This window comes from Cynoglossus semilaevis, chromosome 16, assembly GCF_000523025.1.
Source record: "Cynoglossus semilaevis isolate Cse_v1.0 chromosome 16, Cse_v1.0, whole genome shotgun sequence".
NCBI lineage: Eukaryota > Metazoa > Chordata > Actinopteri > Pleuronectiformes > Cynoglossidae > Cynoglossus > Cynoglossus semilaevis.
In genome coordinates, this window is record NC_024322.1 from 6,012,896 (window position 1) to 6,029,852 (window position 16,957).

General features: G+C 41.5%; 1 protein-coding gene across 8 annotated transcripts in view; it reads left to right on the forward strand.

Annotated features, from left to right (window-relative positions):
* LOC103391835 (multidrug resistance-associated protein 4) overlaps positions 1–16,957 on the forward strand; it is a 49,527-nt gene that overhangs the window by 18,437 nt on the left and 14,133 nt on the right. For 5 of the 8 annotated variants that reach the window (XM_008328270.3, XM_017039814.2, XM_008328271.3 and 2 more), the window contains 9 exons: positions 1,422–1,501; positions 9,090–9,240; positions 9,861–9,980; positions 10,092–10,202; positions 10,291–10,391; positions 10,760–10,951; positions 12,907–13,062; positions 15,864–15,953; positions 16,414–16,586. In XM_008328270.3, the coding sequence (XP_008326492.1) occupies positions 1,422–1,501; positions 9,090–9,240; positions 9,861–9,980; positions 10,092–10,202; positions 10,291–10,391; positions 10,760–10,951; positions 12,907–13,062; positions 15,864–15,953; positions 16,414–16,586 (1,174 nt within the window). Of the gene's footprint in view, positions 1–1,421; positions 1,502–6,338; positions 6,548–9,089; positions 9,241–9,860; positions 9,981–10,091; positions 10,203–10,290; positions 10,392–10,759; positions 10,952–12,435; positions 12,545–12,906; positions 13,063–15,863; positions 15,954–16,413; positions 16,587–16,957 lie in introns of those variants that run through there. The other 3 variants (XR_522826.3, XM_025063959.1, XM_025063960.1) reach the window with 3 other exon arrangements.

Consider the following 16,957-nt stretch of genomic DNA (forward strand, 5'->3'; position numbering starts at 1 on the left):
GTGATAGCATGTCTTGCCTGCGGCCTGCTCGGGGTGCAATGTAAGCTTTTAAAAGCCCTGTTCTATGGGTAAAGTGCTCAGCTATATGTAAGTACAGTCTTCTATCAGAATGAAATATACTTTCCTATGGAGCAAATTATAAAGATTATGTGTAATATAATTTAGAGCACCCTCTGTTTTGTTGTGCTGCACACCTTCAACATTATTGTGACAATGCTTTTGAAAAAAAATCATTCTGAAATATTGATCACATGTGCAAAACTACACCCTTTAATCAAAAACAAATGTGTTTGATAAAACAAGTTCAGTGTCTGAACTACTGCTAAAGAAAGGGAAGATTAAAGTAATGAGAGTATAGCATCCCTGCTGATGAAATCTGACACCAAGCCTTCCTACGGCTTATTACCCTTGACCTAAATCATTCAGTGACCTGTAGACCCGTGGGCCACAGAAACCTTGTAGCTGAAGTACTGCTCTTTGACCTCCACATCCTCAGCTTCTTCCTCTTTTGGGGAAGTCCGGTCAGAAGACCTTTACAGTAGTCTCATCTTCTAGAAATTAAAGCTATTGTGAAAAACTACCACACCCTTCAGGTCACAGGGAGTAAGGAATGCCTTATGTGTAAACATTTAGGACACAAACCACATTATTTTTTGCCATGTTCTGTGTTTATTGCCATAAGTTCAGTTTGAGATGTGCCCGTGCTGCTGTGATTCTGGCACAAACGGTTTGACTAAAAGACAGAGAGAACTAAAATTCTTTCCGTCTTGCCTGCCTTACCGCTGTGAGCCATCACTGGCCCTGCTGTAAGAAGTCTGCGAAACCAGCTGGAGAGTAATCTTATTTGCCAAATGGGAGCAAAGTTACTTTAGACCACACAATAAAAAGCTGCCACGGCACCTGCTACACGCCAGCCAAAAATAATGAACACCTGAGAAGATTGGAGGCAACTCAATCAACGTCACTAACACTGCCAGTCAGAAAATAAAAGGCAGGTACGCAGCTTCTGTTGCCCTTTGTTTTCAAACAAAAGCTTCCCTCATGTATTCAGCCAAGAGTAGGGCAGTCTTTATAAAACACCAGACAAATACTGAGTCATTGTTTAATCCAGATAGGCCTGTATTTTTCCATCTGTTATCACTCTCTATTTCTTCTTTTATAATAGAAGAAACCTTGGCAACAGTTGCTACATAGTCAGGTTACACAGAGTGAAATTAAAGCAAACATGTGTTTTAACCTAGAATTATATTAGAAAAACACAAATACGTACGTTCACATGTGATTGTTCTCTAATGCAGCACAAATATACTGAGCATCCCACTTTTCCATGTAGTGAAAAAAAATCCTCTTTACATTTGTTTTCTTCTAATACATGTCAAATGTGTCTGATCTTTTCATTTATGTTGGGTTTCTTTTTCCAGGAAGAATCCTCAACAGGTTTTCAAAGGACGTTGGTTACCTGGACTCCCTGCTCCCATGGACGTATTCGGACTTTACACAGGTGAGTGTCACCTCGGCAGGTCTGGTTCGCCACCACTGCTGCATGGGGAGGCCATTTCATGCCTGGGTAAGCCTGCATTGTGGCCTGGGTTTCCTAATCTGGAAACAATTACTGTAGGATTACCCGCCAGCGTGGCCCAGCGCCTGCACAGATTTAATATAAGTGTGCACATAGGCTCAGGGCGTGGCTTTCTCAATGTGACACAACAGAAACGGCATCCTCAGAGAGACTGCTCAGCAAGTGATGGGAGAGAGAAAGGAACCAAAGAGGTAAAAAATAAAGGCTGTGGGATTATGGCTCAGAAATGGAGGAAATCAGTCGGTGGAAAGGAGAAGTGCGGGACAAAGATGGTGAGGAAAGTGGCAAGAAGGAATAGTGTGAACCTACAGACACACAGGAGTGGAACTGGAAGTGCGTTAAAAGGTGAAGTGGACGGGTCAGTTGGAACTGATCCAGTGCAGGACTTGTTGCTATAAGAGCATTTCACCTGCGGCACTGACGTCTTACAGAGCCGGTCGCCAAGGGCCACCCTGGTGCATAACCAGGTTGGGTTACCAAGTGCCACCCTGCCATCATGACAGCTATCTCCCACGAAAGCCTGCGGAGATGAGCCAACTCATGCACCTAACGCCACAAAGAAGGGAATGTTCGCTGCACAATTTGAGGTAGAGGAGCAGGCGTGGCTCCTTGGTTTGGGCCAAAGAATAGAACAAAGGCATGGTGAAAACGAATCCCCCCTCCACAATGCCTGAGTGATGTTTGTGGCAGATACCCATCTCACAGTAGACAAAAGCCTTCTTAAATGCTGAAAGCACAAAAGATCATTCCCACAAAAGCTTTTTGTCTGCCATAGTTCCCCTCATTTTTATAATAAGGTGAATAATGGCACGAGTAAAATAATAACTTTGTAGAAAGCCCATAAGGTACAACCAGAAACAGCGAAAGTAGAATAGGTCATGACTGAACATAAGATGACAAACTGTTCTACATACTATGTGATGTGCACCCATGCCATAGCGGTCATTTTGGGATTAGGATTTCTAGTAAAAAAGTACTGCAAAGTAAACAATGGAGGGTGTTAAAAGGCTAAGTGTGATATGTGGATGTGGTTTCTTTTGGTCCTTCTTTGCAGCTGCAAGTGGGAGGTGATTGTGACACTGGACAAAGCTTGCACTTTGTGCACAAAGCACTTTTGTTTGTGCTGCTTTCTGCTCTTATTTAAAGGTGTATGTCATCTAGGACTCTTAAAAGCTTCCAGGAAGGAAGATTCACACTCTCTTTTACCAGAGTATTAGCCACGCAGAAAAGCCGCTGATCCCGACTATTGTTGCTCACTCACAGAGGGACATTTCCCCATAGTTGCTGTCTTAATGGTTGTCAGTAGAGAATAAAGTGAATTTTCATAAACAATGTCCTAACTGGTTTATCTCCCTCTATGGGGAGGTACTGCTTCAGAGCAGAGATTTGCAACAGAACGTCCTCCTTTATGGTGAGGTAAGCACTCCACAGCCTCTCTGCTCCAACCCCAAACCTGCCTGTAAAAGGGGATTCCCCCTGTCGGTGTGAACCTGGTTAAACTCCAGAGTCAGATTTTTTTTCACAGGTCTAATTTCCTAATTATTTATTATATGGGTTAAAAGGGGGGCTCTTTCTCTCTCCCCTTTATGGTCAAAGGACAAAGACAGAAATGTCAATTAAAAACACCTCAGGCTTTTGGGTCTGCCAGCCTTTGTGTGGACTTGACCTTTAAATCCTGGGTTGCCTCTATTTTCACAGAGGCCACAGGTTGGAACAATGAGGGGTGAGTTCAGGAGTCTTTCACAGTGGGATTTTGTGTGACGGCTCTTGACCAAGTTACATCACTTGCTGTGGGGTCCACAGCTCCTCCCAGAGGTGTTTTGGGCTTTCATGCAAACTGAGTTCGTCAGGATGTTTATGCTTAGGCCTCATTGGACAAATACTTTTACTTTTAAGGATGACTTCACCTCCTCTCATCAGCTGGAGGTATGTGAAAAGAAAAAAGACAACCCTCTAGAAAAATAATTCACTTTTGTTAAACTGTCATTAGTTTTCACCATTCTATCTTTTTTTACTCAAAAATGTGTGTGTCTAAAAGCAAACTCCAATAGGAGGCAGTATTGCTATGGTATATAGGATAGAACAGTATGTTATATAAAAAAGGGGAGCTCCATGCTCTATGTTCATAAACACCAACATTCTTGCCAAATGTAGCACATAAGTCAAACACAGCAGTAAACACATGAGGAGAAAGTTGTACATTTGTGTGTGTGGTGCATGGCAGTCCTTGTGCAGAAGGCACACAAAAACAGAAAAAAAGCCTATTATCTAAGAACACTGGCGGGTGGGTAGTGTGAGTTTTTATACCGGGGCACATTGTTTGTCAGCCTCTTCAGTAGCTTTGTGGGATATGAGAACTGCTGACGTAATTGTGAGTGCTGCGGGATGGGATTTCACCGGCTTTCTTTGCTTCTTTAACGCTCTGATGACAGAAGAAATGAAGAATGCATTGGCTCCAGGCGTTACACAGGTTAGCCTGAGAAACACGGGAGATGGTCCTGTGTGGAAGTGTATAGCCTGTGCAATAAATCCCCTTTCACTATTGTTTTATGACAATGCCATTGTCGCCTTGCACATGGTGGAAAAACACAAATGACACAAAAGGGGAAGCCCAGAGAGGAGTCCGCAGTGGTGCTCTGTAGTTACTTATTCCATAATTTGTGTAAAATGTAGAAGGATAGAAAAGAGCAGAAAAACAGAGCAAAATAAAAATCTATGCACTTTTGAAAGTAATCATCTGCACTGCAGGAATGGTTTGAGGGTTTAAATGCAGAGGAAACATTTAATTTTGTTTCTATATGACAATAATTTAGTGCTACGTTTGATATGCCTATAGTTCATGACCTTTCAGCAGCAGTTTATGCCTCAGCCTCAGCCTTTTCATTCAAATATGAATCCAGACTCCGTCAATCATTACACTGTGATATTACCTGTAGATAGCAAGAGGCTACAGTTCTTTACTATCTTGCAAGGAAAAGTACTTTTTTTTTTTTTTTGAAGTTTTTTTGAAGCAAAAGTTCAGGAAAAAGACATTTCATATCTTAAAATCTGACAGGTTAATATTTATCTGTCCTTAATATTTAAACCACATCACTGCTGTCAATTTCTATCTCTAACTTTTTTAATTTAGTCACAGTTAAAAAAACGTTTTTTTTCTGATTGTTTACAAATCAAAAGTTTAAATAAACTACCAAACTCAAGTTTATACTATCTATCTATCTATCTATCTATCTATCTATCTATCTATCTATCTATACATACATACATATATACATATATATATATATATATATATATATATATACACTTTTTTGCATATTTGGGGAAGTATTCAAACTTTTCCGGTTGGTCAAAAAATAATAGCCGTGTGTTTTGTTCTTTGGTGTGCTCAACTGGCAACTAAACAATAAGTCATACGGTCATTCCATGGTGAGCAATGACCAGCAAAAACTTCCCGTGTGTGTATGTGTGGTCTTCCATTATGCTGCGGTCCATCACCTCAGCTGCACTGACTCAGACAGAAGGGTCAGGTTGTTTGAGCCTGGGAACTCGCAGAGAAAAGCCTCAATCCCATCTTGAGTTTTGCCTTTTTCTGGTATTGATAACATCTTTGGTGCTTTGTTATGAGCCAGTGATTGCATAAAAGGTGCTGTTGCTTTTTTTTTATAAAGGTTAATGTTGTTGTCAGAACTAAAAGAAAGAGAAATGAGTGAATAAATCACTTAACTGGACACTAGTGATTTATCTTTTTGTACAAAGAAAAGCAGGGGGCGAAAGAGAGAGAGAGAGAGCGAGAGTGCATTTCAAAGCCTTTCTCTTATTTCCAAAATGGGGTTGGAAATCAGCAGCTTGACTGAGCCCAAATAAGTGACTTCTTTTACCTTTTCACAGCACACAAAAGCCTAATCCTAGGACTACTTGAGCCACCAATGTAGACAGCGACTGAGACCACCACAGTATGTGTCAGACCCTCCTCACCACACACAAAACACATTGACTGCAGCATTATGAAGTGAAAATGGCCCGAAAAGGGAAAATGTGAAGGAGGTGTCCACAGTCATTTCCCTCAAAGAAAGGCCACAGCATCTTGGCATTTAATGCCAAAATAAAGCCCAGGGACATCGTAGAATGGATTGGGTCACTTCTTTTGTTCCAGACCACAAGTGGAACAGCCCCGTTTTGTTTCAGTACCACTGACCCTTGCAACTTTTTGTGCGCCTCTGTCATGAAAAGTGTGGAACAAAACAGAAAAAACCCCACCAAGTGTTGACAGAGGACTTCTATTGAGGAATTTAATTTACCCCACATTTTCCTCGTTTCCTGTTTTTGTTTGCTCGTCATTCCCACCGGCAAATATTGCACACTGACAGTAAATAAAGGAAGGATGAAAAAAGGCGTCGTGAAAAGCGCACTGAAGTGCTTGTGTCCAGGGGGATGTTTAATTAAAGGCAAGTGTTTATTTTCCGCTGTGGAACAAGAGTCGCTATCATCGCTGCGCACAAATATAGCAATTAACTTCAATTTTCTACATTTATTTGGACATCAAAGGGCTGATAGAATCGTTGAGAAAATAAAGCAATTAGGGTCAGCAGAGATTTGAATGGTCTTTGGACACAGCGGTGTGCCCACTTTGCTTGAGTGATTGAATCACATGCGTGCGGTAGCTTTCTTTTCTTGCTAAAGCGCAATTAGTGGTAATTCTTTATTTAAGCTGTTTGTAAACAAAGCCTTTCATCCTTTTATCCACTTTTATGTGCAGGGGGATGTGGCTTTGGGAGGTTTCTGTTCCTGTGTGGCTCCATGGGAGATATGGATGTGGTCTGAACGAGTGGAGAACCATTTATCAGGAGTCATCTGTGTGTAGTGTGGGCGGGGGGCGCGGTGTTCCCGATGCTGACGTGATAAGTGCCAGACCAAGCAAAAGGGATCACATCAAACAGGGGCCTTGGCGACAGAGACCCTTGGGAGCAAAAAGAAGGCAAGTCTCCTCAATCTAATGGTTCCTGCTCCTCCTCTGTCCCCTCGGATGACCTCGCTGTCAGACAAACTAGCCACATGCGGACCTTCGATGTCCCTACACAAATGGGCCTAATTATAATTTAAATTAACCAACCAATCAAAATAAATGAGCAGTGTCATAAGTGTCACTTACCTACAGCAGGAGAATGAGACAAAAACCAAGCTCTGAAGACGCTTGTTCGGTTCATATTTGCATTTCTCGAGAGTCTGTTTGATGACATACAATAATTGCCATATGTGAAACCATCTCTATTTGCAGTCTGGTCGCCTTCCATCAAGACCAAGATTAAAACGTGTACTGTGAAATTCCTGGGATCAGTAATGCTCAGTAGCTTTCACTGTCACTGGTTTGATTGTCATAGTTCCACTGGCAATGGTTGGACTAGTAATACCCTCCTATCTGTACTGCAGATGGGATTGTGTAGCTTTTCATCTTAGAACTGCACTGATGCTGATCATGCCTAAATGTGTGTGTGTAAATATGGTGATAACATCTGCAATTAAGTTGCCAAATTAAATTTAAAATCTGTCGGGGCTAGTCGGGGCAGGAGACCACTGCAGGTAACCCTATCATCCTAATCTAGCATGTCTTAGGATCCAGGTTTTAGGATGTGTCTAATTTCAGGGTGCGAGGCTTCAGTTTTATTATCTAACACTCGTGTCACATTTTTCAGCACTCATTTTAGAAGAGACTTGATCTCAGACATTTTAGCATTGACATATTTAGAGTATTTAAGTTTAATTTATGTAAGTATGTTTCTTGTGGGGATATGTTTCTTACAAACTGTACACATCTCAGATTCATTTGATTTACCCACCTACAGAGGCCCTATTTGAAAGTCCACTTTTTATTCCATATTTTATTCAACATGGTTCTTCCTGTTTCCTTCAGATAATGAATTTCTGTCCCTATAATTACGGATAATTAGCCCTAATTACCACAAAGGCTGTTGATTATAAGGTTACTTCTAAAACCAGCAGTAATTTTACTGTGTTCCAGTTTTTCACTGATGATTGTGGAAGGTTGCATCCATTTCTGAGTACTAAATCTCTAGGAGATTCAAGGTTTGAAGTGAAGTACTTGAACTTTGCATAATGTGTTTAATATGTTTCAACCCTGCAACAAAAATCTGAGTAGTTGCATACTTTAGATGAATTGTTTAGATAAGATGTTGTCTAAGTAAAAGATGCGCTGCCTGGAGCTCACCTGTGTCTGTGTGTGCCCCTCAGCTGCACTAAAATGTAATTTGTCACAACTGTTTCAGTGTTGAAAATGCTCAAAAATTAAATATAAAGAATTTGATTTAGAAAAGATGCATAAGCCAGGTGTGTGAATATGATTATGGTACATTTAGAATTGTCACAGTTAACCAAAAAATATGTCTGTATTGAAATAGCATCAGAAAATTGTTTCTAATGAAATTTAGTTTAACCTCCTAATCTCCACGTATTGTATTAAAGTGTCAAGAGATTGTGTATTCAGGCAGTTTTAAAATGTTTTGGATCCAAAGGCCTTCAAACTAAAATGTCTCTGTTTCCATTGTTTCCCACCTTAGAACAAGGAATTAAAATCTCAGCAGTGAAAAAAATTCATGAGTTTAAAAAATGATCCATTAAATACGGTGATGCCAATCTATGGACTTTTATTAAGCAAAAAAAATAATCTAAAAATCTAATTGGGACAGGCAGGTCACAAGAGGTGTTATGTGTCATTAGCTTTACTTATAATATGTTTATTTGCTCATCGACAACTGTCTGTTTTGATATTATGTCTGGCTACGATACCGTAGCAAAGAGCTCTTGTTGTAGGGTGGAGCTGTACACCTTCAACAGTGCTGGTGAACTTTGAACTCTCAGCACATTTGATACATTACAATACATTACAGTTCTAGTTTCTACCTAAACATTCTGACTATAAAAGGGTCTGATCAAACACGTTTTTTTACTTCTTTACACCCAAGACAGATGTGGTTGCTAGGCTGCCATCAGAAACACTGCCTTCAGTTCTGGTATCTTGATCCTAGTGTCTCACAGAGCCACTAAGACAGGTGATGAGTCACTGTGTTGTTGAGGGCTGTGTGGTTGGAGTGTGATGGATCAGGCACCCACAGTGTGGTTCCCAGAGCCCTATGCCAGTCACTGTGGCTGTGCCTGTTGGCTGGCTGCTATGCCAGCGAGGCTTACTCGCCAAAAGTGTTGAAGGGAAAGCCTGAGGGAGCCGTGGATATGTGGTGCACTGGCCAAGTGGTAAATTCTCACCTGTTACTAAGTGAGAATTAGTGCTGCGATCGTTTTTCCTTTCACACTGTGAGTCACATGAGCTCAGTGTCCCAGCCTGCTGTTACCTTACTGTATGTCCATTTAGGTCGCTGACAAATAGAGCTGAAAAGTTTCTCCTCTAACTCACTGGTGGCCTTCACAGCAGCAGCACTGGAGCCCTTAGTTCTGGTTCTAATTAATATTTGTTCCACATCTCTCCTCTTTGTTTCAGATTCTCCTCCAAGTCATTGGAGTTGTTGCTGTAGCTGCAGGCGTTATTCCTTGGATCCTTCTCCCTATTGTTCCACTGCTCGGTGTTTTCTTTTTTCTGAGACGCTACTTCCTGAAAACCTCGAGGGACATCAAGCGCCTGGAGTCTACCAGTAAATCTTTTTGCTCTGGATGTGTCCATTTTAGCTGAAAGACAATGGCAGAGCAGAGGAATGCTAATAGATCATTGAGGCAAACTACATTAGTCATTAGCATAAAGGCTAAAGGTGGCAGTAGCCTTGAGCTCGGCCACACGCAGTTTTCACAAGAGGTGGGAGTTTATGACATCACCCACAATGCTGTACGGGCATGACTGGGTTGCTCTGAGCTTCGTTTTACAGCCCCAAGGTAAAGCTTAACCTCTGCTCCAAAACACCTGAGGGCAGAGGCACAATAGGACTGAAGAGTCATAAAGGTAACATTCCGTGTATTTTAGTAATTCCAAATTTTAATTGTAGCAGTTCAGGATGTCAAGATTTAAAATAAAAGAAGTGTCCATCCGTCTATAACAGAAAGTTGATAATAAGTTTACCACACCACCCCTGAAAGAGTTCCTTTCCTGTTCATCAAATGTGTTGATAATATAAGCCTTACGTATCCTAATAAGGGAAAGTGAGTTCTCACGTAAAACTGTAAAAAAAAAAAAAAGTGTAAAAGTTGGTAACATGTAAATGTTTATATGTATGTATGTAAGCATAGGTCAAATGATTGACAGAGATTGTATTATTTTCAGCCAGAAGTCCCGTCTATTCCCACCTGTCATCGTCTCTCCAGGGCCTCAGCACAATCCGTGCATTTAAGGCTCAGCAGCAGTTTCAGCAGATGTTCGATGAGCATCAAGATCTTCACTCAGGTAAATGGAAATTAGAAGCAACTCACAACATTTTAATTTTTCTTATGTACCATTCAGACTGCTGTAGTAAACATATTTATAATTGTATTTTCTCTCTGTGTTTGTTAACAGAAGCCTGGTTCTTATTTCTGACCACGTCTCGTTGGTTTGCAGTGCGCCTCGATGGAATTTGTTCCATCTTTGTCAGCATCACTGCTTTTGGCTGCCTGTTCCTGAGAAACGGTACTGAAACAGACTTTAGTGCTAAAAGCCGAAATAATGGATCTTTTTAATTGTGTGTCTGATATTTTACAATTCTCTGATGTTGTAGATTTGGATCCAGGCTCAGTGGGCCTGGCTCTGACCTACGCTGTCACACTCACAGGCATGTTTCAGTGGGGAGTCAGACAGAGTGCAGAGGTTGAGAACATGGTAAGTGGTTTAACCTACTGTTGCAGCTGTATAATTATAATAACACTGGACTTCATGTCACTCCTGACTTCGTTTTCAGCTACAGCTTTAAGGGCAATTAAACATCAGATCAGTTGACCTAGGAATTGTGTAATATGTTTGTTTATTCTGATCATAAAACATCTGAACCAAAATTAATGCCTTCTTCTAAATTATTTAAATGTGTATGTAGAGTTTAGCTGGAGATTAGTAAGTTCATTATTTGGTGTTATTCTTTATTTTGTGTTGTCAAGTACTATTTAATATATTTTGTTGTTTTTTGTTTTTACCAAGTGCCCTCATACTCTACTTTTAAATCACGTCTTGTTTGCATTGTGAACGTACTGTAGATGACATCTGTGGAGAGGGTGGTCGAATACGCAGAGCTGGAGAGTGAAGCACCATGGGAGACAGACAAAAAGCCCCCACCCGACTGGCCAAAGAATGGTTCCATCACCTTTAACAAAGTCAACTTCTCCTACAGCGCCAATAAGCCGTTGGTCCTGAAGAACCTGAGTGTTGCCTTCAAAGCCAGAGAAAAGGTTCTTGTCTTTATTCCCAGCTGTGCAGGCCTACTGGTGTGCACGGTTCCATGACTGACGTTCATATGCAGCCAGTGTAGGAGGTGTGGTGTGATTCTTTTTTTTGTGTCGCATTATTTTCAAATCAATTATTGAAGGGACGGGATATTGTGCAGCTTAACTTTGAGGACTATACCATTTGTGATTCATGGAATACATATCATGTAATTAAGACCGTTCAAGTGGATCCATTTGTTCCCAATTTGCATTTTGAGCTACCTGATGGTGACAACAGTTTATTTACTACACAGAGAGAAGAGGCCCAGGTAGAGGGGTGGAGAGGAGAGAGGGCGGGGGGTGGGTGGGTTGAGGCGGAGGAAGATGGTTGAGGATGATTGAAATTGTGTTTAATGCTGGGGGTGTATTTTGCATGGCTATGGTTGGCCAGGGCGGCTGATTTCACAATGGATGGGCTGATAAGTGCACAGCCTCTGGCTCTGACAGCCCATGGGAGGGATCTCTGCAGCATGCCATGGGGGTGAAAGGCTTTGTGCATCCTGACAGTTCCTGTGACACCCCCGCACAAGGAAACCTGCATCTACTGTAACACCAACAGTACAACATGCAGTATATCTCTCACTGCTGTCATACACAAGATACAATGCTCTAGTGATGGACAGTAACATTGACCAGTGGTCTATTACATAACATCTCTAAGATGATAAAAAAAACTGACACCACAGCCTTATTTGGTTCATGTATGTAATAAGTACTTGCATAGACTTTGACAGTTTTGAATTTAATCATGGCTGGTTGGTCAGTTGGGTAGTGCTGATCTTTCACAATTTGAGAGGTGTGGGTTCAATTCCAGACCTGGTAGATGGCAAAACCTGTAGTATAAAGTGGTTTGAGTCGTCATCAGGACTACAGAAGTGCATCTATACAGTAAGTGCAGGACATTTACTGTACATTGAATGGATTTATTCCTCGTCACCACATTTGTGTGTGTTTTTCTTTTTCTTTTTCTCTTTTTCTTTTTTTTTTTTAGAACAAATCACATTGAGGTAATTTAATTCTTATGTTGTTGGCAGACATCAGTGTTTTTTCCTGCTCATGTTTTCTAATTTATTTTCTATTTCTGTGTAACTATTGTCCCAGTATAATTAGTCAGAATTCTATTACTGCTGTCACTCTTCAGTTTGTTTTAGGCTAGCCACTGTGTGTCAGATAACCTTTTTGCCTCTCCACCTTTTGGCCCGTGCAGTCAGAGTCAGTCCTGGCGAGGCTAAGATAGGTTCAATTCTGCACCTCTTGTGTCCTGGGGTAACATTGTAGACACAAGGCCCTCCTCTGCCATTAAAAACAGTTCTTTATGCCCCACTGTTTCAAACAAATAAATAGAATAAAGCAAAACATGTGCAGTATTGCGTAAGTTTAAATTAAAGGCAACTTTTCATTTTCATTCTAGATATATTCAGACACAATGTATGTTTTGGTTTTTGCAGGCAAACATTAATTCACCAGTGGCTGTGCAAAGTCATATATAAAGGCCAGTATATGACGGCATGATGCTGTGTGTGGCACCGGTGGAATACAACTTGATTTTCTCCTGATGTAATTTTTTTTTTTGTTGGTCGTTTTAAATGTATTCACCTGTTTTTGCTAGCTAATTGAAACACAGTATATATTTAATCATTTATTGACAACTTCACGGTGACTAAATTACTATGTGCACTCAACTTGGTATTATCACATTTTTGTTAAATTATTGTCAATGTGGTGTGATTTTGCGATTTTGAAATTATATATTATTATAGTGTGAGTTTTATTTCATTCTGCATGTTGAAATTTGATTATTTTTTTAATAAGTTTAAATTCTATTTGTTTCAGTTAACAAATCATCAGTAATTACTTTATTAGGTTCTTGTGGAGGTCTGACAGATTAAAATAACTCTCTTTTTACCCTGATACTTCAGGTTGGCATCGTTGGACGCACTGGTGCCGGTAAGAGCTCCCTGATCTCTGCTTTGTTCCGGCTGGCAGAACCTGAGGGAAAAATAATGATTGATGGTGTCCTGACCTCCACAATTGGCTTGCACACTCTGCGCCAGAAAATGTCTATAATACCACAGGTGAGTTACTTTAGATGTAGCTGTTGTGTAGAGAAATGTCAGATTTCTTCGTTTGCACTCTTTGTCCTTTTTTTCCCCCTCAGACTTCTGCCTTGACTCCCAGTGTTGGGCTTTGTGCTTCAAAATGTTTGAGAAATGTCAAATGATCACTGTGGAGAAAAACCTTCGTGCTTTGACTGTTTTTGTTTTTTTTTTTACGCCTGGCTTTTAAAAAGGCTAAAACAAGTGAGGAGAATTACAGTCATCACTCAGGGGATTTCTGAAAGTGAGACAGACGGATGCCTTGAGACAGTTTAACTTTATTTCCGCTTGTTGTAACTGATACGGCATTAAGAAAATGCCAGCCTGCGGGTGAGTGTCAGCGGAGAGAGGGAAGGGAGAAGACTCCCACGGCCTGTAATGTGAAGAGAGCAGTTTCCCCATCCCTGACAGAGGATTAGCCTTCTACCCCCCCAAACATGGGAAAGCTGCTTAGACAAACTCTTCCCCCATCCTCAGAGTCTCCTCATTCACCATTAGTTAGTCCAAGTCTCAAACATCTCTCCAGTGTCGCCAAAATGCCCAAAAACACATTCATTAGTGCTTTTTTTTTCACCCCTCTGTGAATTTGATCGGTCTCTGGCAGCGCTGCGATAAAGTTTAACTTTCTGGTCTGAACTAGTTTGAGATGGATGTGATGTGTGTTTGATGCGATTTTGTTTTCTCCTGTCAGTCTCTCCCAGAGGGAGAGAAAGCAAACACTGGCAGGTTGGGAGTCACAACTTTTACTGCACGCCAATCAGTGTCACATAATGAACCACAAAGTCTAACCAGCTTTATAGGAGTTTCTCTTTACACCCTGCTGCTAATTTTACAAATGTATACAGAGTGAAGATGTGTGAATATTTAAAAATATTCGTCTGGGGAAAAAAAAATCTTTATTATTCTGTTCGACACCAGAGATAATGGGATATTCACTCACTTTACACATGGAGAAAAGCAGATAAAAACTGCCAGTTGCTTTACATTTTCATATACCATACATTGTCAGTGAGAAGTCCCATCATTTGTCAGTCACAGATTTGATTAGGATAAGCTTTATTATTAGCATACGGCATTAAAAGGGACCGGTTCTGTTTTCTATTGAATGTGGATGTAACTTGCTGAAAAGAATTCTGAAGCAAACAGAGGGCTTAGGATTGGTGGAGCACATAATCGTTTTGTGGAAGGCTTTGCTTCAAAGCAGTTCTTCTCCAAACTAACACTGAATCCTCAATTAAGGAGGGTCTCAAAAGTAGTGTGGATTGCGACTTCAGTTGGCTCAATGACAACCTGGAATTTTAGTGACAGAGGAAAACGCTTATTGGAATGTGTAGCAGTTAAAAGTCACAGGTAGTAGACAGTTTTTTGTCATCATACCATTTTAATTTAACCAATAATAAAACTGTGTGATCCCTGGGGCTTGGACATGTATTGCATGACACTGAACACAACAAAATGTGACCTCTGTGTTTAACCCATCACCATGGTGAACAGGGGGCAGCTCAAGCACCCGGTGAGCAGTGTGTGGGGACGGTGCACCTCAGCGTCAACAAACTGGTGGACTCGAACCTGTGACCTTTCTGACCTAAAACCGCTTCTCTAATGCCAAGCCAACACTGCCCTAGAAGTTTCTGTTCCCATGTCGGGAGTCGAACGAGTCGAATGGGACAGTATTCCTGTTTCTGGGTGACTTTGTAAATGAGGCTGCAATATGAAGTCCATTGCTTAGATTGAATGATGGCAGGACAGTCGTAGATCCTAATGCAGGACACTGCTCTATCCCCGCTCTAATCTCACAGTTGCCAGGTGAACACTAACTATCAGGATTGAGGGCAGATCCATATCTCCTGCAGGCTGCAGTTATCACACTGCACTGACTGGGGTGAGGATACAGTATCAGTGTTGTGTGTTTAGAGAATTGCTTGTTGCTCTGCGTCACCTCATTGCTGTGATACACCGTTACGTCTCATTTCAGGTTTTTTTTGTGCTCATTATAACCATTTAAGTGTTGTAAAATCTCTATTATGTTTCAAAGGTACGCACAGCCTGTGTTTGTTCACTCATAAAACAGAGCCAAAATGATGCCATATGAAAACCTTATCAAGAGCTGCTTACACTTACAAACACACACACAAACACACACACACACACACCACATCCTTAGAAAAACCTTGTGAGTGTTTTGTAAATCTCTTCATTGTTGGAGCAGGATTTATAAATAAATATCCAGACACGAGGAGGTGAAGCCGACTCGCTGCTGTTTATCACAAACAGAGTGGCGGGTCAGAACAGTGCCTGTACATTCACCACCAGATCTGTCCTACACACTGTAATAAACAGCTTTATTCATGTTCTTGAAAATAGCTGTGTGGCTCAACCAGGGGAGAGCTGACTTAAATACATACATCATATAAGGTCATCGCACAATTTTACATTTCAAATACAAGTGAAGCCACTGTTTAAAACTCTTTGTATTTTAAAAGAGATTACATGACGTTGTTTTTGGAGTTTTATACTCAGATAAAACCCAATATTTTTTTCCAGCAACACCTGTGCGGAGGCTTTGGTTTTCCAAGTAAAAAGATCAACTTCTTCCATAATGGTTTTTCAAAGCACTGAATAGAGCTCCTAAGTGTAGCAAACCCCTTTGTGAACATCTTCCCCTCACACATTGCCTAGCGGTGCTCTATGAAGCCTGTCTTAACCCTTTCATACATCGTCCCCCTTGTCATTATCTTAACTGGCCACGGCCTTCTCTTTTTATATCCATTTATCCACAGGACCCAGTTCTCTTCACGGGCACCATGAGGAAGAATCTGGACCCTTTCAGACAGCACACAGATGAGGACCTGTGGAATGCACTCCAAGAGGTACTCCAGCGTGGCTCTGAATGATTCCCCCTCGCCAACACAGGGGGGATCCCTCTGTTCCCCCGTTACAATGCTGCCATTCAGCCTCCCTGCTCGCCACAAGTCATGGGGGGAAATCCCATTAGGGCCATGGGGCCCAGCTAAATGTGCGGCTTGTAACTGGGCGCCATTGAAAGTACTGGGGGAGATATGTTTGGGCAGTCAGGCCAACCAGAATGAAGTTCCCCCCACAGTGAAGGGCTTCAGCTCCTGGTCCTGTCCCTGAATGGGTTTGGTGGCCTGGATTAAAGCTAAAGGCTGGCCACAAGAGAGCACTGGCCAAGGTCATCAGTGGACCTGGCCCTGCATTGTGCCAAGCGGTTAATGGGTGTGTTTGGATGGCTCTTTAAAGACGTCCCCACAGGAAGCCTTTATCCAGGAGTAATGAAGGGTTGGGGCTCTCTTCTCTCCTTCTCCACAGGTGCAGATGAAGGCCGTGGTCGAGGAACTGCCCAGTAAGCTGGAGACACTGCTGACCGAGTCAGGCTCAAACTTCAGCGTGGGTCAGAGGCAGCTGGTGTGTTTGGCCCGCGCCATCCTCCGTAAAAACCGCATCCTCATTATTGATGAGGCCACAGCCAATGTGGACCCAAGGTCAGGGGACACTATGAAAACACGAGTGATAAAAGTAACTTTTCTATGTAACTGACATCTAACGATAGGATTCCTCTGGATATGAAGTTTGTTATTACCACTTTTTAATTACTCATCTTGTAAAATTAAATCCATTCAGAGTTTAAATGGGCAGGGGTCAGTCCCAGCAGGTCAGATGGTAACTTTGGTCAGTCTTTTACTCTTAGGCAACACTTGTTTCCAGTTATATATATATGTTTATGTATATATATATATAAATGTCTATAAATAAAGAGACATATATATATATATCCATCCATCCATCCATTTTCATCCGCTTATCCGTTACCGGGTCGCGGGGGCAGCAGTCGCCACCCAAATCACATTGCACC